This window comes from Phodopus roborovskii, unplaced genomic scaffold (assembly GCF_943737965.1).
Source record: "Phodopus roborovskii unplaced genomic scaffold, PHOROB, whole genome shotgun sequence".
NCBI lineage: Eukaryota > Metazoa > Chordata > Mammalia > Rodentia > Cricetidae > Phodopus > Phodopus roborovskii.
In genome coordinates, this window is record NW_026126407.1 from 5,413,801 (window position 1) to 5,440,783 (window position 26,983).

At 38.5% G+C, this 26,983-nt stretch overlaps 1 protein-coding gene across 2 annotated transcripts in view; it reads right to left on the bottom strand.

The window, feature by feature from the left end:
• Ssh2 (slingshot protein phosphatase 2) overlaps positions 1-26,983 on the bottom strand; it is a 232,841-nt gene that overhangs the window by 90,048 nt on the left and 115,810 nt on the right. Inside the window, exon 1 of one of the 2 annotated variants that reach the window (XM_051179934.1) lies at positions 24,479-24,665. The exons of the other annotated variant lie outside the window; for it this stretch is intronic. Within the exon in view, the coding sequence (XP_051035891.1) occupies positions 24,479-24,606 (128 nt within the window). The 5' untranslated portion in view covers positions 24,607-24,665. Of the gene's footprint in view, positions 1-24,478; positions 24,666-26,983 lie in introns of those variants that run through there. 2 annotated transcript variants of the gene reach the window in all.

A 26,983-nucleotide genomic window follows, 5' to 3' on the forward strand; every position in this document is an offset into this window, starting at 1 on the left:
AGAACTTGGGAGGCAGAGGCAGGCAGATTTCTATAAGCTCAAGGCAACCTGGGCTACAGAGCAAGTGCCAGGACAGGCTCTAAAGCTACACAGAGAAACCCTATCTTGATCCCCCCCAAAAAACCAAAAACCAAAACAAAAAACCCCCAAACGAACCAACCCCCCCAATAAATAAATAATTAAAAGAAAAAAAAAGAAAGAAAGAAAGGAAGAAAGAAAAACCAAATGGTTTCGTGTTCACTGGCTCCATGCTTCCACTGGAAAATTTTGCTGTACACAGAATCCTTCCCTATCTTGGTTGATCAATTAAACAACAACAAAAGGACAGTAAGGGAGAATTTCTAGAGGATCCAAGTTCAATTCCCAGCAGCCACATGGCAGCTAACAAACATTTGTAACTCTAGTTCCAAAAGATCCAATGCCCTCTTCTGGCCTCCTTGGGCACCAGGAATACATACAGTGCACTGACATACATGCAGACAAAACACCCATATACATAAATTAAAAAATATATATATATACACACACACATATATATATATATATGCCATTAAATAAAGAAAGCAAAACAAGGTCTTTTAGTCTACAAAACAATGCATACTGACATCACCATCACTGGTTGTAACCATCACTTACTCTTCTAGCAGAGTCAATTTACTGTGTCTGAGTTCTTTCTGTGAAATAGGCAGGATTGGTGCTGTCTACACTACACGTCACATGCTTGAGAAAACAAAACTATCCTTTCTTAGTAAACAAAAGCTTTCTAAAAAGCAGTGAGTACCAGGATTATAAAGTATAAATCATTACTTTAAAGGACCTAAGGTGCATGAAGCATATGGTCTATGTTTTACATTCTCAATAGCTGTTAACTTTTGGTTAATAAAGTAGAAAAACAAATCATGTAACAGGCATATTTTCATTTAAAAATAACCCCTGCTTGGTTTAATCGATTTCTTTTGAAACAAGGGTCTCTCCATGATACCAAGGCTGGCTTTGAACATGTGATCTTCAATTTCAACATTCCAAGTAGTAAAAATACAGGTGTATACCTCCATACCTGGCTTGCCTACCTCATTTCAGAAGTAGGCTTTTATATTTTATCTTTTGCCTAGTACACAACTTTTTATCTTTTGAAACCTGTGTTGCTGGAAAGAGTGTTCCTATTTCTTTAAATATAAACTTAACACTAGTGATGAAGACAGTAAAGGTCATTCTACTGTCTCTCATAGCACTAGCCAAGTCCACACCTTGCTATATTTAGACAAGATATGCTCACCCTATTAAAGATAGAAGACGACTTAGTCCTAGGCTTAGTTCATAGCAGTGGGGTTGGTAACTGCATCATGGGGAAAAGAAACCAACAGCAAAACTATCGATGCAGCATTCCTTGACATCTAACAGAACAACTAATGCTCAATTTTATTCCATCCTGAACAGAGGTATAATCTCTAGTACAGAGCAATCTCTTCATCATACATAACTCTGGCACAGTCATGCCTAAAGCAAAGCTATGAATACCTTTCAGGTAACTCACTTGCCAGAACTGCCTGCCACACCCCATGCACAGACAGAGCACTGCCCAGGTTAACAGGGTAAAATGTGCAGCAGTTTTGTCTCCTGGGAACTAGAACAAACAGGTTTTCAACTTGGGAATCATTAATCTTCAGAAGCACCAGGGACTAACAGTGGGAGTTATCCATTAGTCTTCCAGTTGACAGCTTCCTAGATCATGTATCCCACCAAAGAAGCCCTGAGTGAGGGCAAAACTGACTCTCACTCTTTACCTTTCCTGACCCCAGTCCGATGTGCTTGTAGAATGTGAACTGATTTTACTTACTAATTGATTGACTTAATTCTCTAATGGAAGTGGTGCTGGTCACGGGGGGGGGGGACCTCATATTTCTTAAGTGGGCCTTAAATCTGGAATCCAAAGAGTTTGAAGAAAATATTTGAAAAACAAAATTGCCCTAAAATAAAGATAAGAAAATCCCAATAAAATGCAGACATTTTGGGAACCCTCCTAACTTTGCTGGAGGGAGGTGTATGTGGATGCATATAATACATTTAAAGAATGAAGAAGACATACTTCTAAAACTTAAGCATAACAAACAGAAATCTGTCTTCATTTAGAGGAGATTAGATACTGTAGTTGTGAACATTTTCATTGCAGAAAGACAAACAGATGGGGTACGTTTCCCCACATTCCTAATGTCAATGAAGAGGCTCAATGAATCTGCTCCACGTTTTCAGCCCAAGAGTTAAAAAAAAAGGAGGGGGCAATATCTTTTCTATTTTTATTCATACATTTTAAGATTTCTAGCCCTTTGGTGGTGGCACACTTGGGAGGCAGAGGCAGGCAGATCTCAGTGAGTTATAGGCCATCCTGGTCTACAAAAGGAGTTCCAGGACAGCCAGGACCATTAAACAGGGAAATTCTATTTAGGAAAAAAAAAAAAAAACTATACTGACACATTTAAATAATAGTTAAACCTTCATAAACCCTCATTTTGTTTTCCCTGCATTAAAAACTTACTGCTCAGTAAGAGAGCCCTAGCTAGCCATCTTGCTAGTCCCACTAGCCATCTTACTAGCCCCAGGTACTCTAAGGCAGTAAACTTGTCTGGGTTCTGTCAAGGCCGTATTTATAAAACCTCCATTTTGTTTTTAAAGGAAGGGTTTATTTTGGCTCAAGATAGTATATACCTTCAAATCTTTTTCTTTTAAAAACTTGTTTATTTAAGCCTATAGTATCTAGTATTTCCAAATAATCTCCCATCTAAAGTCAGTAATCAGGCCCAACCCTGCTTAGTTGATGAGATCAGCCAAGATTGGACAAATTCATGGTTGAATGGCTGTAGACATCATCATTTAATTGGGGGCTTGCTTACACTTTGTTTTACTCCCCTACTATCTTTTTTAAACAAACACCACCAACAAAAACAACAAGGTCCTATTCTGGAGCCCTAGCTGACTGGCCTGGAACTTGCTATGTAGACCAGGCTGGCCTCCACTTTAATTGATCCTCCTGCACATATCACTAAGTCCAGCTCAGACCCTAGGAACTGTTCTAGAATAAACAGGCACTGGATTAGAACCTAAGTAAGTAATACAACATAGCAAGAAGGCAAACAAGGCATATAAAATGTAATTGTTAATATTTCTAAAACCTTGCCACAATAGTTTAGGCTATTGAAGCTGATCCTAGTATCAAAGAATGGTTTAATAAACAGGAGGATTTATTTTTCAAAGCTTAACATAGTCAAATAATACCACATTTATTTCACTAAATATCTAATCCTAAGGCACTGTCCTCATCCCTAAGCTAACAAGTTATATATAAATAATTCATAGGTACCTATATTAAACATTTGATTAGAACTAACTCGAAATTTCACTTCTTTTTATGATTTACTTCAAATCATCTCTTTCCCATTTGAATATAGTTAAGAAACCCTTGATCCAGTGTTCTCTTTGGTGCTCACCACAGAGGGTGTGCCTATTAGCTGGAGAATAAGAAGCATCCTTTGCTACAATATTCCAAGGTTTCTTGAAGCAAATACCATCCTAGGAAAAGCTATTCCAAGATTATAATAAGGGAAGTATTTAAAAAGCTGCCCAACCTTTAACAGAGAGAATATCAAATTCTTCCAGCATGAGGAAATAATGATAGACAAACAAAATCTTAATGGTAAATTCAAAAGAAATCAGAGTTTATTCTGTGTTTTGTTTGTTTGTTTGTTTGGTGGGGGTTCCTTTTTCAAATTCTTTGTTGTTGCTCATGAACCCTAGACTGATAGCTGGTAAACCAGCATAGGACCGACTCAGACCCTCTGAATGTGGGTGTTAGTTAGGAGGACTGGGCAGTCTATGGGGCCTCTGGTAGTGGATCAGTATTTATCCCTAGTATACTAATGGACTTGAGGAGCCCATTCTGCATAGAGGGATACTCCCTCAGCCTAGACCCTGCTCCAAATGATATGACAGACTTTGAAGATCCTCCATGGAAGGCTTCACTTTCCCTGGGGAACAGAAAGGGGATGGGATGGGAGTTTGGGGGGGGCAGGGGAGGGCAAGGGAACTGGGATTGACATGTAAAAGAAGCTTGTTTCAAATTTAAATAAAAAATTATTATAAAAAGTAAATAAAAAGTTAAAAACAAACGAACAAACAAACAAACAAACAAAAAAAAAACCCAAATTCTTTGCTGTAGACCAGGCTGGCCTCAAACTCACAAAGACTCTGCCTGCCTCTTGTCTCCAAAGTGCTGGAATTAAGGACGTGCAGCACTATACCCTGCTTCTTTCTATTCCAGATTCTTTGTCTGTGCACAAGCACACGCGGGCGTGTGTGTGTGTGTGTGTGTGTGTGTGTGTGTGTGTGTGTGTGAGAGAGAGAGAGAGAGAGAGAGAGAGAGAGAGTGTGTGTGTGAGGGATGTCACAGATTCTTTTGAGAACTGATGAAAACCATGGCCTTTGTTTTTTCTAGAAAAATTAATGGAATATTCTTATATAGCTCCTCCTTTGCATTTCTTCTTCTTCTTTTTGTGAATTTCCCACTCTAAAGCTAGCAGGTTGAGTCTAGTCCCTTTAATGCTGTGATAATATTGAAACCTATACATATGCTGGGCTGTATTCAAGCTACAGTTTGCAGTTTGGAAATGAAGGACCCCAGTAGCCAGCCACCTTAAAGGAACTACACTGAGCTGGGAGACAGTTATGCCACTTCTACTTCTTGCTTTCCAGCAGGTGAAAGCTTAGATTTAATGAGGCAGTCACTTAATGATTTCTGTTTACATTTAACTTTGAAACCAGAGGAAAACAGATTGCTTTGGAGTTTCTAGGGGTCTTTATTAGTTTTTAGAGTATTTTATAATAGCTATTTGTAGATAAATTCTTCAGAAACAACACATCTCTCATGCTGCTTCCTTCTTTCCCTGGTTTAAAAAACTCTGCTCTAATTAATAAACATGTTTTTATTGTGATGGGTTTTAAGAATTAAGTGGAAGTTCATTTACTGAAGGCCTAGATATATTAGCACTAGATATATTAGGAGTCCAGTACTATAAAGGACTAGCATTTTAAAATCATTATATCTGACAAGCAAATAAGGCCATCTATTTCCTACATTTATTGACTACCCTAGAAAAGCTAAATGCTATCTGTGCACGCCACTTAATTATGTAATATATATTTTTTATCACTGACATATACAACAGCTGATCTTATTGCAATCCAGTATAAAAAGAAATGACTAAATTTACAGCTTTAGTGACTTGATGATCTTATAATCAGTGCTATAGGGAAAGAAGATTAAATTTAAGGTGCAGCAGTTAGGACAAAGGTTAACTTAACAGTTAACACTCCTCAACTGGGCTTGGTGTGAATACCTGAATCCTATTACTCTGGAGTTTGAGACAGAAGAACACTAAGTTCAAGGCCTACAAGTCTGTCTCAAAAACACAGAAATCCACAACCAACCAACTAACCAACCAACCAACCAACCAACCAACCAACCAACCAGCCAGCCAGCCAGCCAAAAAACACCCCCTCCCCAAAACAAAAAAACAAGATAAGTACAAGGCCTTAGAAGCCTTGTACTCAGGAAAATGAAGGAAGACATTGACATATTTCTCACTGCCTATCATTAAAAACAATATTTTAAGTAAAGGCAAAAATAAAAATCTGAATCAATATCCATGATGTAGTAGCCTAATATTATATAGATCTGCTATGCCTTGGATTGATTTATACATTAACATGAAATGTCTAGATTTCAATTTGTGATTCAACTAATAGCTTGTTAGTTTCTGCTTTATTTTCTGCAATCTGGCACTGTCTTTCCAGCTTGTTTTCCATATTTTTTGGTGTGTTTTATTGTTTTCTTTAAACCTGCATTATCATCTGATTATTTAGAGTGATTTGTTTACACAGAATTTAAGTTATTTTTTGGTTGTTGAAACAGGATCTCATAGAGCCTAGGCTAGCCTCAAACTATATAACTGAGTTCACCTCCGAATTAGTAGGATGAAATTTAAGTTCTGAGAGCTGTTCTGTGATAGTCTCTGCTGGTGACCAATAAATGAACTTTCACTTAGTAGAGTTGTAAAACTAATTAGAGGCAATAAACCTTACAAAATAAGCACAAAGACTTGGCTTTCGGTTCCTGCTCTTTCACTCATTAATTAAATAACCTTGAATAAGCCAATTAATCTCTTCGAACACCAATCTTATTCTTATATTATGTTGAAATAGGAATTGGAGATGCTCAGTGAATAAAATGCTTACTATGCAAGAATGAGCACCTGAGTTCAGATTCCAAGTACTCGTGTGAACACCAGGCCTAGTGGCATCCCCAGCACTGGAGCTGGAGAGGTGGCTCCTGGGTGCTATGCTGGCCAGCCAAACTACCCCAAAGATTCTGTGAGAAAACCTCTTTAAAGCAATAAAGTGGAGAAGTAATTGAAGAACACATCCAGGAGTCAATCTATGGTTTCTGCTTGAGCCCACATCAGTGTGTATCGCTTTCACCCCTAGTTACTGCAGTGTTTGTGTGAAACAGTGAAAATGGAAACTTGAGGCACATGTTAGTTTATAATATACTCCAGAAGTTATTCTTGAAAACTGCAAAACAGTCCATAAAACACATTAATTTTAAGAAAACAAGATTTTCTGTCATTTTATCTTTTGTCTTTTTTACGTGTAAAAGACAGAACAGACAAATGAAAAAAGGCATGAGCCCGCAGAGATAATGCAGGGTAATCTAAGTCTCCAAAACTCCCTAAGGCTTTCTCATCTATAAATATGTATTAAAAAAAAAGAGGAAAAATAGTAACAGCCTCACATATACAACTGCTTGAACAAAATGTAACAGCAATTGGGAGATTTTCAAAATGTATAACGTTGGACATGCTTTTCTAGTTATATCAATTAATTACATTTCTTAAAAGTATAAAATCCAAATCTTGATTGTTCCACAGGTTTCACACATACTAACAAAAGAACACACATTTCTTCTGTTATGGATAAGCTCCAATTCTTGTCTATAGATGGCCTAACACTGGCAAAAAGGATCAGAACAGAAAGATTAAGAACAAAAAGAAGAAAAGCCAGCCTTGGTGGCACACATGTCAGCCAAACACTTGGGACACTGAGACAAAAGGATTTCTAATTCAAGACCACATTGGGCTACTTGTGAGTTCAAGGTCAGCCTGTTTCTAAAAGCTAGTATGGGACCAGTGAGGTGACTCAGTGATAAAGTTACTTGCCACACAAGCCTGGCAATCTGACTTCGATTCCTGGGACCCACTAAAAGGTGAATGAAGAAAGCCAACTCCACAAGCTGTCCCCTGACCTTTATACAAGCACTGCAGCATGTGTGTTTACCCCCCCTCCACAGTAATAAATAAAAAGAAAAAAGAAAAAGGTAAAATAGGTGTTTGGGAGTATACACGGGGACGAGTTAACAGTGCTCTCATTAATTCTAGCTATTTAAAATCTCAGCCCTTTTCATGGGTTTGTACAGCGACAAAAGGTGCTTTAGATGGCTCACACTTGGTTTAAGCCTTTGCTGGTGGTATCTTAAAATTGAGTGACTTACAAACAATGGGCCCTATATATTTAATTTGCACTAGGCCCCACAATTATGTAGCTGTCCTACTTACAATCTTTTTGATAGGTTAGAGGACAAGGACAATAGTTTATGGTTTCAATGATGATACACAAGGACCACTGCTAAATAAAAAGGAAACTTATTTTATTTTGAGGCAGTCTTATTATGTAGCTAGGGTTGGCCTTAAACCACAATTCTGCCCCAGTCACTCCAGTGTTGGAATTACAGCTGTGTGCCACCATGCCTGACTTGTAAGGAGACTTTTAATTAGGTTGAAGATTAAGTATTTGTAGTACCTGAATTCTGAATTCTAAAGTTCTCAAAAATTGTTTAGTAAGAGCCCATTTTAATAGTTCTAATAAGAAACAGAAGTATTATTTGCCTTTCCTACTGTTTTGCTCCTATCATGTCAAAAGATGATACTAAGTGGCTGAAGGAATTGCTCAATGGTTAAGAGCACTGGCTATTCTTAAGACCTGGGTTCAATTCCCAGCATCCACATGATGGTTCACAACCATTTGTACCTCCAGTTGCAGGAGAGCCAACACCTTCTTCTGGCCTCTGCAAGTACCATACACAAGTGATACACAGAAATAATCAGGCAAAACACCCATATACATAAAATTGCAGTTTAAATAATAAAAATTGATGTTAATAATGAATCACATAAATCTCATCTGACATTCTGTTCTGAAATCACGAAGCTTGTTGGTTTTCTTGCTTGTTTTTTGTTTTGAATTTGCTGCCTGCTACCTCACAGTAATCATGTATGTACATAGCAACATCCTATTTAAACGTTCTCTGGAGTCTGAAATCTCCAGGACCTCCCAAATTAATTAAAAAACACTCTTTTAAGAGAAAGATTTACTTGTTTTTATTTTGTGTGTATGACTGCTTTGTCTGTATGTACCACTCTTATTGCTGAATCATCTTCTTTAGCCCAAGAAGCAATCTTTAAAGACATTTTGTTTCTTTTCTGTTCCCACTGACTGTAGAAATAGCCAGTCATTTTTCTTTGGAGCTGAGGATGAGGCTTATGAAATGAACATCTCCTGGGCTTCAATTCAATTTCCTATTCTAACAGGTCAAAAAATGATCCCCTTAAAGGAAAAGTGACCCCACATTATTCACTTTGAGCTTTAGACTCCTTGATTTCTGACAGTATAGACATGCCAGTCACAAAGGCCCACTCTGATGAACAAAGGTTCACTATGTAAAGTAAAAGAGATAAACTGTGGGCAGATAGGATTGAGAAGGTGCTGAACTAACCCTCTTTATTGTGGTGATATTTTGTTTGTGATCTAACAAATAAAGCTTGCTTGAAGATCAGAGTTTGGAGTTAGCCACACTAGTTAGCCACAGACACCAGGCAGTGTTGGTATACACCTTTAATCTCAGCATTCTGGAGGCAGAGGCAGGCGGATATCTGTGAGTTCAAGGCCACCCTGGGCTACATGAGATTGGTCAAAAAGAGCCAGGTGGTGGTGGTGGTGGTGGTGGTGGCGGCAGCAGCGGTGGCTCACACCTTTAACCCCAGTATTTGGATGTCACACACTTTTAATCCCATCACTAGGGAGGTGGAGACAGGAGTGATATGGCTGGTCGGAGAAAGGAATATAATGAGAGACAGGAGCTCACGTTTTTTTCAGTCTAAGAATTCCTAGAGACAGGGTTGCCCTTTTTGGTTTGAAAAAGGCTATTGAAGGAATGCTTTCTAAAACAATGGCAGGATCTCCCCAATATGCCAAGTGTTTTGTTTTTTTGAGATTTGGTTTCTCTGTTGTAGCCCTGGCTGTCCAGGAATTCTCTCTGTAGACCATGCTGGCTTGAACTCAGAGATCTGCCTGCCTCTGCCTCCTGAGTGCTATGATCAAAGGCATGTGCCTTTGAGAATTTCATACATAAATACAACTGTATATATCCTTCCTTCAAATCTTCCCAGATCCAATCCCTACTCCAACTTTGTTTCTTTTCCTTTCTTTTCTTTTTTTCTCTTTATTTTTAGATAAGTCACGGAGTCTGGGTGTGGGGCAATCCATTAGAACACTATTGACCTACCAGGGGCCACACCTTTAATGAAAGCTGACTCTCTCAAAAGCCATCACTGTCCACAGCTTCTCTGCTAGGGTGGGGGGTTTGTAAGCGCTTTTCCCTTCCATGCTGGGAACAGTGCTTTGACCTTGTGCAGGCTTTATGTAGGCAAACAAAGCAGCTGAGTTCACAAGGACAGGAGACACTGTTTTGCTATGGTTCTTCCCAAACTCTGGCTTTTACAATCTTTCTGCCCCTGCCTTTGGCCTTTCTGCAATGGTCCCTGAAAATAACTGCATTAAAAAAAATGTTGCTGTTGTTGTTTTGAAACAGAGTCTTCCCGTGTAACTGTCTTAGAGTTTCTATTGCTGTGATGACACACCATAACCAAAAAGCAAGTTGGGGAGGAAAGGGTTTTTCTGCTTACACTTCTATATTGCTATTCATCACCCAAGGAAATCAGAACACACAGGGCCAGCACCTGGAGGCAGGAGCTGATGCAGAGGTCATGGAGGGGAGCTGCTTACTGGCTTGGTCCCCATTACCTGCTTAGCCTGTTCTCTTATAGAACTCAGAACCACCAGACCAGGATAGGACCAACTACAATGGGCTGTGCCCTCCCCTACTGATCACTAATCAAGAAAATGCATTATAGCCAGATCTTATGATAGCATTTTCTCAATTGAGGTTCCTATCTTTTAGGTAACTCTAGCTTGTGTCAAGTTGCCATAAACCTAGTCAGGATTAAAGATGTGCAACACCATACCTCGCAAGAATAAGACTTTTTGAAGGGACCAAAAAAAAAAAAAAAAAAAAAAAAAAAAAAAAAAAGTGGATGACAGAGATTGAAAGTAATATAAACTTTTATGCACATAAAGCTTTCTTGTCTTTAGATGTGGTATATGAATACACACACAGGTGAACACTCCTGTGGAAGCTGGAAGTCCTGCTCCATCACTTGTTACCTTACTCCCTTAGACAGGATCTCACTAAACCTGGAGGACAAATGTTTCTAATCTTTAAATTAAAGCTAAATCAACTAGCAAATTTAAATCTTCCACTTTTTTTATGTCTGAATAAAACTGCACTGTTTAAATTCATTTGGTCAGAACCCACTACGTTAGAATAAAATAAATGTGTATTTCTCCCACACAGTGTCACCATTTTTCTTGGAGTTTATAAGGCACAATCACTAATTTGTGAGTACTTAAGAGTCTCTTTTTTTTTTCTGACTCAGGGCTTGGGGTAACATGATATTTGTGAAGTACTTAAACCTAAGTATTTGACACAAAAAGGATACCATGTCCACCAGGATGGTTTTCATGTATTTAGCTTAGAAACTAGAGAAATGCATACTGCTTACACAGAATGATACAATGGAAAGGTATTCATGGCCAGTAGGCCATAAAGCTAGTAATCAAGCCAGTAAGAACAAGAAAAAAATAATAAAGAGAAAAAGCAATCAAAACACCTTCCTTCCCTTTATAGCTCATTCTCTTAAATAGCCCAAAGCCCACTGTCATGTGAAATGCTCTGCCCAGAATATGATGCTGGAGAAATATGTAGAGCTCAGCCCCTGGATGAGGCAGAGACGGGGCTTACTTTGGATTACTTGAATATACTTTCCATATTCTTTTAAGTTTAAGTCACCACCAAAGAACCTAATGATATTTGCTCTTATGAAGCCTGTGGGGGTTTATGTTGTTATTCTAGCCTCTTAGACTGATTAATTAACAACAGATTTTCAAAACTGGCAGCCTTCTGAAAAAAAAATTATGCAAAGTCTACCTGGGTACCCAGCACACTAACTAGCATCTGTAGACTTCACAACTCATCCACTGACAGACTCAAAACACACTGCAGCTATTCTGCAAAAAGCAAGCTCTGTGCAAAAGCCTTTCTACATCTTATAACAAATGATTAGTAAGTCATTAAATGAAAGTTATCTACTTGTGATATGATCATAACATATGCCACACTAGTTTTCTTTCACCACTGTTTATATAAACTTAGACATTTAAGAGGGCAGACATAAAAGGCCAAGTCCCAGCTCAAATCCTGCTACCCTGTATCTTTCCTAACTGACTGATTCACAATACCTTTCAGTCCTCTACATTCCTAAAGCACTTACTGGTGATTACTGTGTCCAGACTGTATTCTTAGTCATTCTTTCATTTACATGGCTTATCTTTTTTAGGGAGGGGCGTTCCAGATAGGGTTTCTCTGTACCTTGAAGCCTGTCCTGGGATTCCTCTGTAGACCAGGCTAGCCTAGAATTTACAGAGATCCACCTGCCTCTGCCTCCAGAATGCTGGGATTAAGGCATGTGCCAACACAGCCTGGCCCTTACATGTCTGACCCATGCCTTGTGTGTATTCCTTCTTATCTCTTACATCATACAAAATAGGTGCAATTATGATAACAATACAACACAGAATTTTTACCATCCAATGAAGACACCATTCTGAAATTCTAAATCTTTGCCCTGTAATATGCTTCATGTCAAAAAGCAAAAAGATCCAGGCATCAATTTAACCCCAGCACTCATAAGGCAGAGGGAGGCAGATCCTATGAGTTTGAGGCTAGCCTGGACTACACAGTGAGACCTTGTCTTGAAACAATACAATACAAAACAAAAAGCTTAGCTAACATTTACTGAGTTCTTAATATTGCCTGCAATTCACAAATACTGTATATAATTCAGTATAAGGAAATTCTTTATGGGCCTAACAAGGATTGTTTTCATTCTAAATACTACAGTATTAAAATATTAGGAATGGGGTGGGGGGGAGGGCAAGTAGTTATTCTGAACATGTGAGCCAAGAGAACTTTTAAGAGTCATTAAAAAGAGTATTTAGGAACAAAGCACTATAAAAATTATGTGTGACAGTTGGGTCTGGTGGCACATACGCACTTGTATTCCCAGTACTTAGGATGTGGAGGATGGGAGATCAGTTTATGGAGATTGTTGGCCAGATCCTGAGTTTGAAGCCAGCCTGGGCTACATGAGAACAAGTCAAAAAACTGAAAGGGTGAGTGCTAAGAACTAAGCTTGAGATTTTACTGAAGTTGACCTACTTAACATAATCAAAGGGATTTCAAAGTGGTTCACATTTACTCATTGTTTCAATCAATTTACTCTATCTCTTAGAAAATTGGAGCTAGAGAGATGGCTGAGTGTTTACTGCTCTTTCAAAGAGCATGAGTTTGGTTCCAGTACCCACTGGGAGTTACAACTGGAGTAGCTCTAGCTTCCTGGGGATCCAAATACTTCCTCTAGCCTCCTCAGCACCTGTATTCACATGCACAAATGCACACACAGACAAGTATAGACATAATTTTAATAATTTATATCTTTTTTAAAGGGGCTGGAGAAATGGCCCAGTAGTTAAAATCACTTAACTGTTTTTGCAGGGGACTTGGGTTCTGTTACCAGCACCCACATGGTGGCTCACATCCACCTCTAACTCCGGTTCCTGGGGATCTGGCTTCCTAAGGCACTTGTACACAAATAGTGCATATAAACTCATGCAGGCACATCTAAATAAACAACTTTAAGAGAAATTTATGCTGGCCACGGTGACACATACCTTTAGTTGCAGCACTTGGGAGGCAGATCTCTTTGATTTTGAGGCCAGCCAGAGCCACTTGATGACAATGTGTCTAAAACGTAGGGGCAAAAGGAATGAAGATATTCCCCAGTGGTTAGAAGCACTGCTCTTTCAGAGGACCTGAATATAATTTCTAGCACCCACATGATGGTTTACAACCTTCTGTATTTCCAGTTCAGGGGAATCTAATATCTTCTTCAGCCTTCCATGGGCACCAGGCATGCACAAAGTACACAGACATAAATACTGGTAAAATACCCATATCCATAGGCATATAACAAAACAAAACAAACAAACAAAAAAACCAAAACCTTTCAAAACAGGGTGTTTCTGTGTAGTTCTATCTGTCCTGGAACTCTCTCTGCAGACCAGGCTGGTCTCAAGAGAGATCCACCTGCCTGTGCCTCCTGAGTGCTGGGATTAAAGGTGTGTGCCACCACCACCATCTAACTAACAAAAAAATATTTTTAAAAAGAAGATTACATTGAGAATTCATATCACCCCTGTATTAGTTAGTATTCTTTTGCTGTGAGAGACACTATGACTATAGAAACTCATAAAAGAGAGCATTTAATTGGGGCTAGTTTACAGTTTCAGAGAGTAGTTTTATTATCATCATGGTGGCAAGCATGCTGACAAGCACAGCAGGTTTGGTGCTGGAGAAGGAGCTGAGAGCTACATCCTGATCCACAGTGGGGGTGGGGGTGGGTGGGAGACAGAGACAGAGAGGGAGGAGACAGAGAGGGACAGAGACAGAGAGACTGAGCCTGGTGTGGGCTTTTGAAACCTCAAGGCCCACCCCCAATGACATACTTCCTTCAACAAGTACACATCTAATCCTTGTAACCCTTTTATACACCTCCACTCCTTGGTGAATGAACATTCAAGTCTGTGGAGATGCTCGTTCAAACCACCACAACTCTGCTGACAAGTTCACAGACCAATGGTCCTTAAAAAAGTAGATGATACAATAACAGGATTTCTAAAAAATGTTCATGAAAACTAGGAATATTAACACTCAGATAAACTGTAATTAAAGAGGCCTGGAATCGAAGAGGGTATTGAAGAAGTGGCCTCACTGTTTCTGTTATAAGTAATACTTACTTCAAATCAGTAAAGTCAGAAAGTCTCATTCACTGGGCCCTCATGGATATTAACTTTCATTACATAAGATACAAAATGTAACAGAAATAAGATGTATGAGAAGATAGTGAGCTCATATGCTCCCACAGCCTTTTCCTGGGGGACAAAAGATGCTTAAAGATGAAGAAAAGATAAATGTCACTACAAATGACAATCAATATAATTATAGTCCAAAATTAAAACATTCAGGCATGAAATACTCTCCTATGGATTGTGGGTATACATATGAACCTTGAATAAATAAAAAGCATTATGAATAAAAGTAGAATTCACGTATGAAAAGGTTTAACCTTTCTTGTGAACCATCTTAATTAAGCTGTATAGTCTTTTAAAATGAAGCAGTTAGTAAATATGAAATATGCAACAATTTGGACCATTTAGCTCATTATAAAAAAAATAACTCTACTTCTATGCACCGAGACCTAAACTTTTAGAACTTGTGAACACTGAGGTTTTTCTTTATTGGAGAATGATTCAGGTCTCTGGATTTTGTGGCTTTATCAGTTGTAATTAATATAAAATCCCTTTGGTTACTGAAAGAAGGGTCACATCCCTCTAGAAACAGATTTACATAGAAAACCAACTTGAAAAGGGGGTGGACTCAGATTTGATCTCTGGTATGTAACATTAACAGTCTATTTATAAATCATTAGTTATATTTATTCCAAATCACAGGAAAGTCTAAAATGCCCTTAATGTTTTTAGCACATGTCTTCAAGTTAAACATAACTAAGTGATGGGTGGCAACATCCTGCTTCATTCAACAATAACAACAACAAAAGCTAACTAACATTATTTGCACAGAGTTAGAAATCTGGAACTACACGATGAATTAGAAATTTTATGATAGAACCTATATCACTTTCCTTCAGTCCCAAGGCAGCTTAACATATTGTGTGTGTGTGTGTATGTGTGTTCACATTGACTAGAGAGATCCAAGAGAAGTATACAAGATGATTTGTGAAAGTGAGAGCATCTGCATCTTCATTATCCCCAAAGTCCAATGTCTCTTGGAAACAGAGGCTGACATCTTTAATCATTTTGGTTTTGAGGAGTAGTTGGTCAAGAAAAACTGCCCTATTTCAGGAGTGGGAACAGATGATAAGCATCAGTAATTCATAAGTACCTATTCTTTATCATATAGAAATTTGGAGTACAGCAACCCCCCATTCCAGTTCATCTTCATTGTACAGATTTACAGTTCAGTTAACTTGCTTAAATATAATTCCAAGGCCAAAGTTCAGAGCTCATGTCTGCACAAAACTACCTTCTAGATTAATTATTGCTCCATAGATTACAAACAAAATCAAGTGTAGATAAAGTCACACAAACTTACTATCAATAATGAAAACAGAAATGTACCCTTGTAAGTTCCCAACAGCTCCCTGCTAACTGTCTTTCATATCTGTAGGCCATAATACTCAAAAGACTTGAATGTAAACTAATTTGATAAACTTTAAAAAAATGACAATTAAGACTATTTGTAGTAGTCTGAATGCAACTGGCCCCCATACATTCACTGGGAGTGGCATTATTAGTGTGACTTTGTTAGAGTAGGTGTGGCCTTGTTGGAGGGAGTGTGTCACTGTGGGGGCAAGCTTTGAGGTCTTGTAATGCTCAAGATATGACCATTGTCTGAGACTACTTCCTATTGTCTGTAGGTCAAGACATAGAACTCTAAGCTCTTCTCCAGCACCATATTTGCCTGCATGCTACCATGTCCCACCATGATGACAATGGACTGAACTTATCAACTATAACTCACCCAATTAAATGTTTTCCTTTATAAGAGTTGCCATGGTCATGGTGTCTTTTCACAAGAATAGAAACCCTAACTAAAGACATATTCAAAGATCAGAAATAATTATAAAAACAGTATTAATTTAAAATCAAGAAGACAGTGTATGCTTCATTATTTTCTTAAGGTCTTGGGCATGAGTTTCTACTATTGAGCCAGCCCATTAGTCCATCATGCCTCTTTTAAAAATTTATATTAGTTTCTTTTCCTATGAAGGAGAAAAAATATTTTAAACAATGAATGAGTTTCTAACTCCATCTATTTCATCAGAAAATAAGCTCTACAGTTAAAAACTACCATAGTTATGTTTAGTCAATGAAAACAAAGACAACACTGAAACCTTGAGTTAAAAAAATTGAATATTTTAAACCCTTTTGCTGTTTGTAGTGCTAGGCATGGAACACAAGGTTCCCACATGCTAGGAAAGCACTTGAACTGAGTGACATACCAGCTTTATTTTATAAGATTGTAACACTTGAAGACATTTTTTGATTCAGGTTAATATAGATAATCCTGCTCAAAAAACGTTTCAGAGGATAGAAAAAAACAAAAGGCTACCTAAATCATTCTACAGATCAGGCTTAAGGTGGACAATGACAACACCAAAGGTTCAATACACAGCCGAATTTATAAATGCAAAATCTTAAATATTAGTAAGCCAAATCCAATAATATGGTAGATAAATAATACAGCCAGGATGTAGCTCAGTTAAGTAAGGATAAGCTTTAGCAACTCAATGCCATTCCATTACTAATAAAGAGGGCACATATCATTTCAGCAAGTAAAATGTATTCAACAAAATTAAATTAAATCATGATCTTTGCAAAATAGTTGCAGAACAGTTAAATACTCTCAATGTGTTAAGTGGTATTTGTTGGAACCTGTAGCATAAAGTATAGAGCTTACTTATTTACAAAACATTAGAAGCATTCCCCTTACAAGAGAAAACAAGACAAGCACTCAGTATTTAGCTAGAGGCCCCAGTCAAAGCAATTTAAGAGTTATTCTCAAAGAGACAGAATTCACTCATAGATAATAGAATCATTAGCCCACAGAAGTTGAGAGAAATGAAACTAAAAAACAAAATCTGTATTAGAAATAAAGAATAGCATATAAAAAATAAGTTTACATGGGTCCTGTCACATAGCTCAGTGGGCTAAGAAACCTGTCACCATACTATGGCTCACATATACACCCATATATGTATGTATGTATGTATGTATGTATGTATGTATATATATATACATATATATATATAAATAAATCAATGTAATTAAAAGAGGAAATATAAAAACATTAGTTGTATTATTAATACACATGTTGTGACTAATTAAAGGTATTGATAGCCAGGTATAGCACACACTTTTAATCTGAGCATTTGGGAGGCAGAGGCAGATGGATCTCTGTGAATTCAAGGCCACCCTGGTTTATGTAGTAAGTCCCAGGACAGCTATAACTACATAGTGAGACCCTGTTTCAAAAAAAAAAAAAAAAAAAAAAAAAAAAACTGAATAACAATAAAAAACAGTGAGGTAGGCCCTTCCAAATCATATATCAAAACATAAACTAAATCTTTAAGAAGATGTTGTGACATTAGTGTATGAATATAAAAACACATCAAAAGAGTTAAGATTGTAAAAGTAGTCCTCAAGTATAGCTAGAAAGATGGCTTAGCACTTAAAGAGTCCATACTGCCTTTAGGAAATTGAGTTTGATTACATAGACTCTTCTAACTCCAACTTCAGGAGAATCGGATACTTCTGGCATCTGAGATACTTCTGACAATTATGTACACATGCCCACACATATACATAATTAAAAACAAAGCTTTAAAAAGTAGACCTCAAGTATCTATAAATTTAATATTAAAATATCAATTGGTTTAAATCCATAAAGAATGGATCATGACACTGGAAAAGTATTAGTTTGGTGGTAGAATACTTGCCAGAGATACACAAATTTGAAATTTGATCCCCAGCACACCATTAGTTAGCCAGGAGTAAAATTTTTAAGCCAAATGAGAAAATGTACATAGCACTCAAAACTGTGTCACCAGGGTAAGAATGCAGCAAAAAAAGAAAGAAAAATAATCTGCTATTTAATGTTACTATTAATATAGTATTAATGTTAATATTAATGTAATAACATTGGGAAGGTTGGGCACTGTTGAGATGTTTCAGCTTGTACACAGCTGTACAACCCTGACAACTTGAATTCAATCTTTGGAATCCATATGGAAAAGACAGATGTGGTGGCACATATCTGTAATTCCAGCACTTACTAAAGCAAGATGGAAGACAAGAGGATTCTCTGAAAGCTCAAAGGCCGGCCAGCCTGGAGTATGGAGTAGTATGTAGCAAGACAGAAGCAAGTCAGACTCTACCTTAACAAGATGGAAGGAGAGAATAAACTCTCAAAACTTACTGTCCATGGCACATGTACACACATACACACACATATCAAAACTTTTGGGCTTCATAAGAGCTTGGGTCAGAGATAGGAAATGCTGTTTTAGGTTTCCATACTACTAGAAACAAGCCACATATTTCTGTCCACATTACTTCACCATTTTTTTTTTCTAATTACTTGCTACATAAAGTGTGGTTGATGACTCTCCCAATCTGTTTCTAAAAAATATAATGTAGTGGCTTCCAAAGTGTGGTTCATACACTAATATCATGAGCATCATTTGGGAACTTGTTAGAAGTGCAAACTCTCTAGCCTACAGGTTCAGAAATCAGAAATTTGTGTTTTAACAAGCCCTCAAGGTGTTTATGATGCAAATTTAAGTCTGGAAAAGAACATACAAAATCAATTGAATAACCAGAAAGAGGAATTGAAAAATTAAAACACAACAACAACAACAACAAACCAAACTTTTAGAAAGAACTAATGTAAAGTCAGGAAAGCAAATTCATACACCCAACCAAGTAAACATACATATTTTAGTTCAAGGATAAAAAACTCAAGGAAATCTCATTAGCAAATCAAGCCACATCTTAAATATCTAAGTTCTAAGACTTTTGAGGTTTTCATAATGGTTCCATTTTTAAAATTAGCCTTGGGCTGGGGAATGGCTCAGTGGTTAAGAGTCTTTACAGCTCCTGCAGAGGACCAGAGTTCAGTTTCTAGTACTTCCATTAGTAGCTATCAGACACTTGTAATTCCAGCTTTATGGGATCCAACACCCTTTCTCACCTCTGAAGACACCTACATGCATGTGTATAAACACACACACACACACACACACACACACACACACACACACACACACACACACACACACACTGTATACACATTTTTTAAAGAGTCTTGGGCCTGTAGAGATGGCTGAATGGTTAAGAACACTTGCTGCTCTTCCAGAAACTTGAATTTAGTTTCCAGCACCCATGACAGGCAGCTCATAGCCACCTGTAATTCCAGCTCTGGGGGACAGGGGGACATGATACCCTCTTCTGGCCTCCATGGTCTCCTATATACACATAAATAAGATCTTAAATCTTATCAAAATAATTATGAAAAATTCTGTCCCCTGTAAAACCCCACATATGCTTTTTTTCCTTTCCTTTTTTGTTTTTTTGAGGAGGGGTTTCTTGGTATTGCTTTGGAGCCTGTCCTGGAACTCACTCTGCAGACCAGGCTGGCCTTGAACTAACAGAGATCCACTTGCCTCTGCCTCCTGAATGCTGGGATTAAAGGAGTGTGCCACCAATGCCCGGCCCACGTATGCTTTTTAATAAAACAAACACTTGAACTTTTGAAAAAATAGGGAAGTCTACTTTTACATATACGTACACATACACATATACATGTAGAGACCAGAGGACAACATTGGGTGTCATTTTCAGGGACGCCATCTCACTGGGCTGGGTGACCTGAGTCCTAGGGATTCTCCGATCCCTACTTTCTAACTATGGAATTAGAAGTGGACACTGCCAGGTCTGGCATTTTTATGTGTATTTTGAGGATTCAACTCAGGTAAATATGCTTGCAAGGCAAACACTTTACTGACTGGGTTATCTCCTCAGTCCTGTCCCTCAACTCTTGAGGTTTGATGTTTTCTCCTGGGTTGCTCATATTTCCTCCACCCAGTAGAATTAACATTTATGATAATAAACTTTGACCACTTTGAAGGGGTTGGGGGAGGTAGAATCTTATGAGCCCAGGCTAGCTTGTAATTCACTATGTAATGGAGGATGACCTCAAACTCCCGATCTTCCTGTCCTTACTTCCTAAGTGTAAAGTGAGCAGATAATGTATAACCACACCCAGCTGAACTTGATTACTTAACATTCATCACTGATAAGTCAAAAATAACACATATGGTGAGTTTTATGCAGTAGCAAATGCAGACTTTAATGCAACAATAGTGGAACAATCAGTAAAACTGATACACAAACTATTGTTTATATAGTTCATCTACATATATATCAATTGAAAATCAAAGAATATACTAAATCATTGAAACAGGTGTCCAAAGGCCACACTGTAAAGATCATAAATTTTCTCTGACAGGAAGTCTTTATAATATCTCACTGTGGCCTATTTAATCTTTGACTCAAGTCTCATAAGATTTGTTACCTGGTTTCTAAATACACAGCAATCTGAGCCAGTAAATGAGAAAGGGAAAACAAAAATCCTCTAAAGAGCAAGTCCTATTCTGACAACTACTTGGAAAAGTATTAATGAACCATTTCCTTCAAACTTAAATTATGTTTGTATCAGTCTTCATCTGGGAATCTTAAGTCTGAACCACTCACTCCTGCCCCTTTGCAAGGCAGAGTGCTCACTGCATTGCTCAAGCTGTCCTTGAACTCAAGATTCTCCTGCCTTACCCTCCAGATTACTTAGGACCTACAGGTACAGCTACTACCCCAGGCTCCTAGTGGTAAATCTGAACCTTTTAGTTACTCTGCTTTGTCTTTGCTATTTATATATTTGCTACTGCATGGAATGTTCCTATCAATTAAGGTATACATTATCAGATGTGGGAATAATCTTTTCATACACTGTGAAGATGTTATCACTCAGATTGGTTTAATAAATACCTGAATGGCCAATAGCTTACGCAGGATTTTCAGGACAAAGAGGACACTGGGAAGAAGGGTGGAGATACCGAGAGTCAAGAGCCAGATGCAAAAAAAAAAAAAACAACTTGGGAAGTTCATAGATGAAGTAAACAAGTCTTAGGGCAGCACATAGATTAATAGAAAAGGGTTAATTTAAGAGCTGGCTGGAGACAAGGCTAAGCTACTGGCCAAGCTTTCATAAATAATAAGTCTCTGTGTGATTATTTGGGAATTGGCTGGCAGAACAGAAAAGTCAGCCTACAATCAGATTTTAGATAACACTTTCTGAACTCACAGAGATCTGACTCTCTCTGCCTTCCGAGTGCCTCCCGAGCGTTGGGAGTAAAGACATTCACCACCATTGAGACCAACCTGGTCTACAGAACAAGTTCCAGGGTGGGCTCCAAAGCTACACAGAAACTCAGTCCTGAAAAACCAAAACGAAAGACAGAAATAACACTTCCCTTTAGAAAAGATTAGCATTGTTCTACTAAGGTCACAGATTGAGAATCTGATTTCAAAATCTACTCCATAATTTTCACATTTCATTTCAGCAAGTTCATTAATTTTCTGAAGTCAAAGCACAGACCTCCAGTTGACCATAGTCTCTGGCTTGAGAATTTGAGAATGTCTGCATTAAGTAGCAACAATATGTATGTGTGCATGTATACACTCACACACACACACACACACACACACACACACACACAAAGTTCATGGGTAATTTTTTAATGATAAGCTAGGTAGCATTATAAATGTTTAATAAACATATCAAAAGCAATGCTACTACGTGTAGTTTAGAAGACAACACTATAGCAAGCTTCTCTTAAGATTAAAGTGAGCTGCATATGATGTAACTCAGTGGTACAGTGATGACCTAGCATGTCTGAGATCTGATATTTAACCTCCAACATTTCAAGGAAGAGTCAGAGAGACAAGAGATGCGGGACATGGAGAAAGGGAGAAAGACCCTAAAAATTATGCAGGCAGATCTCTACGAGTTAGAGGCCAGCCTGGTATACAAAGCAAGTTCCAGGATAGGCAGGATTGTTATACAGAGAAACCATATCTTGAAAGACCAAAAGCAAGCAAGTAAGCAAGCAAGCAAGCAAGCAAGCAAACAAACAAATAAAAAGGGAAACTTCAAATCACTTTATGTGAATTTTGAGGGGTTTTGTCATTATTATGGCCTTGAGCTTCAGCCTCATCACTGTAATCAGAACAAATGAGTTCACAAGACTCCAGTGATGACTATATGAGATAACACATTAAACTCAGCACAGTGACAAGTGGTCCACAAATGGCAGCTATTAGCTATTATTCAAGTTAGTTAATTCATTTTTGTTACAGTTTTGCAAAGTGTTAACAAATATAATTTCTTCTAATCCTACCAAGGAGGAACATGTGTATTATATTCCCACTTTACAATGGGAGAAAGTAAGTCAAATGATTTACCCAAGGACATTAATTAGTAGGAAAAGGTATCTGGATCTTTGATCATACTAGAAGTATAGTTAAAGAATACTCCGCTCTCAAGTTTACAAACTTTGCTTTTACAATCTAGAGCTGGGGCCACACAAATAGAATCACACAGTGTTTGTCCTTTTGTGACTGGCTTATTTCATTTAGCACAACATCTTCAAAGTTCATCATGTTCTAGCATATGTCAGAATTTCCTTTTCCAAAAAATGTCAATCTTGTTAAAGATTTATTTTTTATTATTTTAAGTTATCTATCTCTGTATGGTATGGGCAGGTGCTGGAGGCCTTGGATCTCCTGGAGCTGGAGTTACAGGTGGTTGTGAGAATCCCAGAGTGTGGGGAACTTGTCCTCCCAAAGCAGTAATCACTGTGGACTGCTGAACTCCAACACCAGGATTTCCTCCTTTTAAAAAGTGTACACATGTATACAGAGCATTTTGTTCATCCATTTACTTTCCATAGATGGATCTGACACTGCCCACTCTCCTTCTTAAGTACTGATAACACTATTCATTTGAGTTTGGTTATTAAATTTCTGATTATTCACTCCTTTCTTCCACTTTCACTCTATCCCTTCTTAACTTTTTAAGTGAAAATACATGGAAGGTAGTTTAGTGTGCAGACATTAGTGTAAATGGTGGTAAAATAATTTCTGCCCCTTTTGCTGTTTTTCTCAGAAGCTCTACTGCGAATCAACATAAAGGAAAAGGGTGAATTTCATACCAGTTTAATTCAATTGGGAGGATAGGGCAATTTATCAACAATTGAAATAGTAAATTAGGTATGAACGTATCTACAAATCACTGTGCTTTTAAGAAGGAATAATGAAAAGATTTTGCTAGACATTAAATGGAGTTCTTTGCAGGGGAGACAGTAGTAACCCTGTTTTGGGGCTGGCTTAGGGAAATCTCAGCAGGTCTTAAGACAATTAGAAGTAGCTCAAACATACTAACTAAAACTACTACTATCTTAAGTAACCTTAAACCTCTCCACGGGTTTAAAGATGAAGTTTTAATTGGTGATGTTCCTCTACTTTCAACTTTGTAACTGTGAGGTGAGATAACCACAAGCGGCAGCACACAGTTCTCACAAACAGGCAAACCACAACGGAAAGGACTAACAACCTGACTTCAAAAACAATGACAATTTAAAGATGAGCGTGAATCCTTCACTTCAGTGATTCAAAGAGTGAAGGAAGGTTTGTGTTGTATGTACTAGTCAGGGGCCATAAAAGAAAACTACTGAAATCTAATTTTCTGGAAATTTCAGAGTGAACAGAGAGGGTTGACTTTCTTTGGGTGAACCATAATAGAAACTTAGTCATATACAAACTTAAGACCCATCACCCAAGAAGTTGTGCTGCCAGCAGGATTTACAGAGCCCCTGCATTTCTAGCGGCTATTCTGCTTCTACCAACCACTCTCCCCAGGCTCTCGCGTGCTACAAAGCTCGGCTGTCACTCGGTCACCACAGACATCCAGGCCAGTCCACTTTTAAACTCCCTCAAGTTTCGCCCGATGTTCTTCTAAAAGATTCATCTGCCCATCAGGCTCCAGGACACTCATTACCTCCACGAATCGCTGGAAACCTTTACCCCACCGTCCAACCCAGATGTGCCGAAACCCCGCAGCACGCACGCTGCGCTTTCGCCCTCGCTCACTAGTTTGCGCCCCAGGATGTTGGGAAAAGCCACTTGGAAAAGCAAAGTTTCTGAGCTTTTGCAGAGTCAGACTCACAGCTGGTTGATGGCGTTCTGCGAGATGACCGCATTGGCAGAGAAGTAGGGGATCATGTCGGGGCCACCGAGGCTGCAGGTGCTGGCAGGGGGCGCCTTCCTTTCACCGGCCAAAGTACTCAGGGTCATGGAATCGGCTCACGAAGCATAGCTCCGCATCCTGGACCCGCGTTGGAATAACCCGGACCAAGACACACTGGTTCCTGGCAGCTGAGCTGGGTCCACCGGGAAGCTCCAATGCAGCCGCCGAAGCCCCGGGGCTCGGCTGTGGAGTCTGGGCTGACGAGTCGCCGCCAGCAGTCCTCCCCCCCCCTCCCATCCGCGTCCGGGGCGGGGTGCCCGCGAGGGGCGGTCTAGAGCGTCCGGTGGGTGGGCCCCGCTGGCGCCCCGCCCCGGAGCTGCAGGCGCCCACGCGGATCCCGCAGCACGTCTGGGCCTGCTGGGTAAGGGTCTGTGGGAGATCCAGCCTGGTTGAGCAAGTGCAGTTCAGAGGATGTCTCTATTCGGTATGATCAACTGAAAAGTACCAGCACTATGCATTGTAGCTTTTAACCAGCTCTATACCTCAAACAAAACACGTTTATGAATGGTCTTCATAGTTTTTAAAAGCCTTACACGCCTAAGTTAAATATTTATTAATGGCTTCCTTTGGTTCTCAAGGTGGAACTCAAGAGATTATGGTGTGTGAGGGAGTCTTTACACTGTGGACAAAATCTGCTAACCCTTGTAAATAAATACATAGAGGATTCACAGGCTTAGTTGTACATACAATCTGTGAAGATTAAAATATCCCAGTGTCTAACCTACACTCTAGACCAATTAAATTGTACTGTCTTTGGAGCAAGATCTAGATGTCGGGATTTTTTATGTCGGTTCCCCCCCCCCCCCCCCCCCCCGGATCTCCTGTTTCCATCTATGGCTTTTCCCACCAAACGGCATTCTCTGAAGCCTTACAAGGTTTAAGTCATTCCCATGTTCCTTCCAGTAGGCTAAGTAGTGCTTTTCACCGGACTAGGAATTAGCTTTGTATAAGGTGCCTCTTTCTGCTTCAGGTACTGGTTTATAGAAGAGGCCAGCACACACAGGCACCCTTCAAGTTCCCCATCCTCTCGCTCTTGTAGTCTTATACCAGAGTCAATATTTTAGGAATGTGTGTGTGTGTGTGTGTGTGTGTGTGTGTGTGTGTGTGTGTGTGTCATAAGAATGCAAAAGCCAGAAATTAATAAACTTTGAAAACAATTTAACCAACCAATTAGAAAAGACTGGTCACTTTCAAAATATTAGGATCAAGAAAAACAACAAATCTTTGTTTTATATGGAAGTACAGGGATGCTTAACAATTTTCAATATGCTAACAATGAAGTAATCTAAGCATAAAATTCTGGGACTGAAACCAGGATTACTTTTTTTTATTAGTTGACCATAAAACTTCAAGCTACTAACCAAGCTGCTGAGGGGTTTGGAATTCTGTAAAGCATACAGAAGGAGGTATCTATCTATTGTTGTAGAGATCTCATAATAGAAAAGACCCAGGTGGCAAGTGAAGAGTTAAGAGAAGACTGGATGTTAAGAGTTTCATCATCTTCATCCATCTCTAGGAAGGAGATGTTTTAAAGATTTGTTCAAGCTGTGTCAGCAGGCACCCAAATGGCAGTGTAAGAAAAAAAAAATCTGCTGATACACCCCAAAAATAAATTGCTTAAAATATCTGGCAAACTTGCCAGTTTGAAACTTCTTCCAGGCTGCAATTTATTACAGTCTCCTGCTGTGATTAAAAAAAAAAAGGCAGGAGGCACTTTAGAACAGCATTAAGGTGAGCCGAGTTCCTTTCATGACACAGCAAAAGATGGGAATTTCTATTGAAGTCACTATTAAATGATGTCATTTAGGAAAGATGATGGCATGGTAGTCATCCTTATCCAAAAAACAACTCAGCAGAAAATCTGTATTGCTCGATCAAACTCATTATTTCTTGCACTTAAAAATTGCTAGGGATAAAGATTTCACAGATAAAGATTTGTAAATATGTGTACTTATGTTTCTACCATGATGCCCCAGAAGTGTACAGTCCTTTGGTTTTCCCTTAAAAGACCTCTATCAGCCATTCAAGTAAGTAGACAGTTAATCCAGTCCTAAACTAGTCAAGTTATAATTTAAATTGGGAAAACTTTAGGAAAGAAGTTCTGTTACCATCTGTTTTTAAAAGATGAACATTTTTCTTTTTTCTTTTAAGTCTGTAATGTCAAAATGTCAACCAAATTAGTTTCAATTCAATTTAACTCTTTATACTCTCCATAGTCAGGAAACGGCACTAGAGACCTAGCTCTCTACACCTACAAAAAAATTAAAGGAATTAAAAAATGATCCCAAATTAGACTGAACAACATGAAATAAACTAAGCTAGTTTCAAACTCTATATCAAGTTAGAGGGGCTTTCTGTTTTTCCTATTTGTTTTTAATTTCACCAAGCCTATGAAGAAAAACTCCTATTTCTTTCTACTTTTCT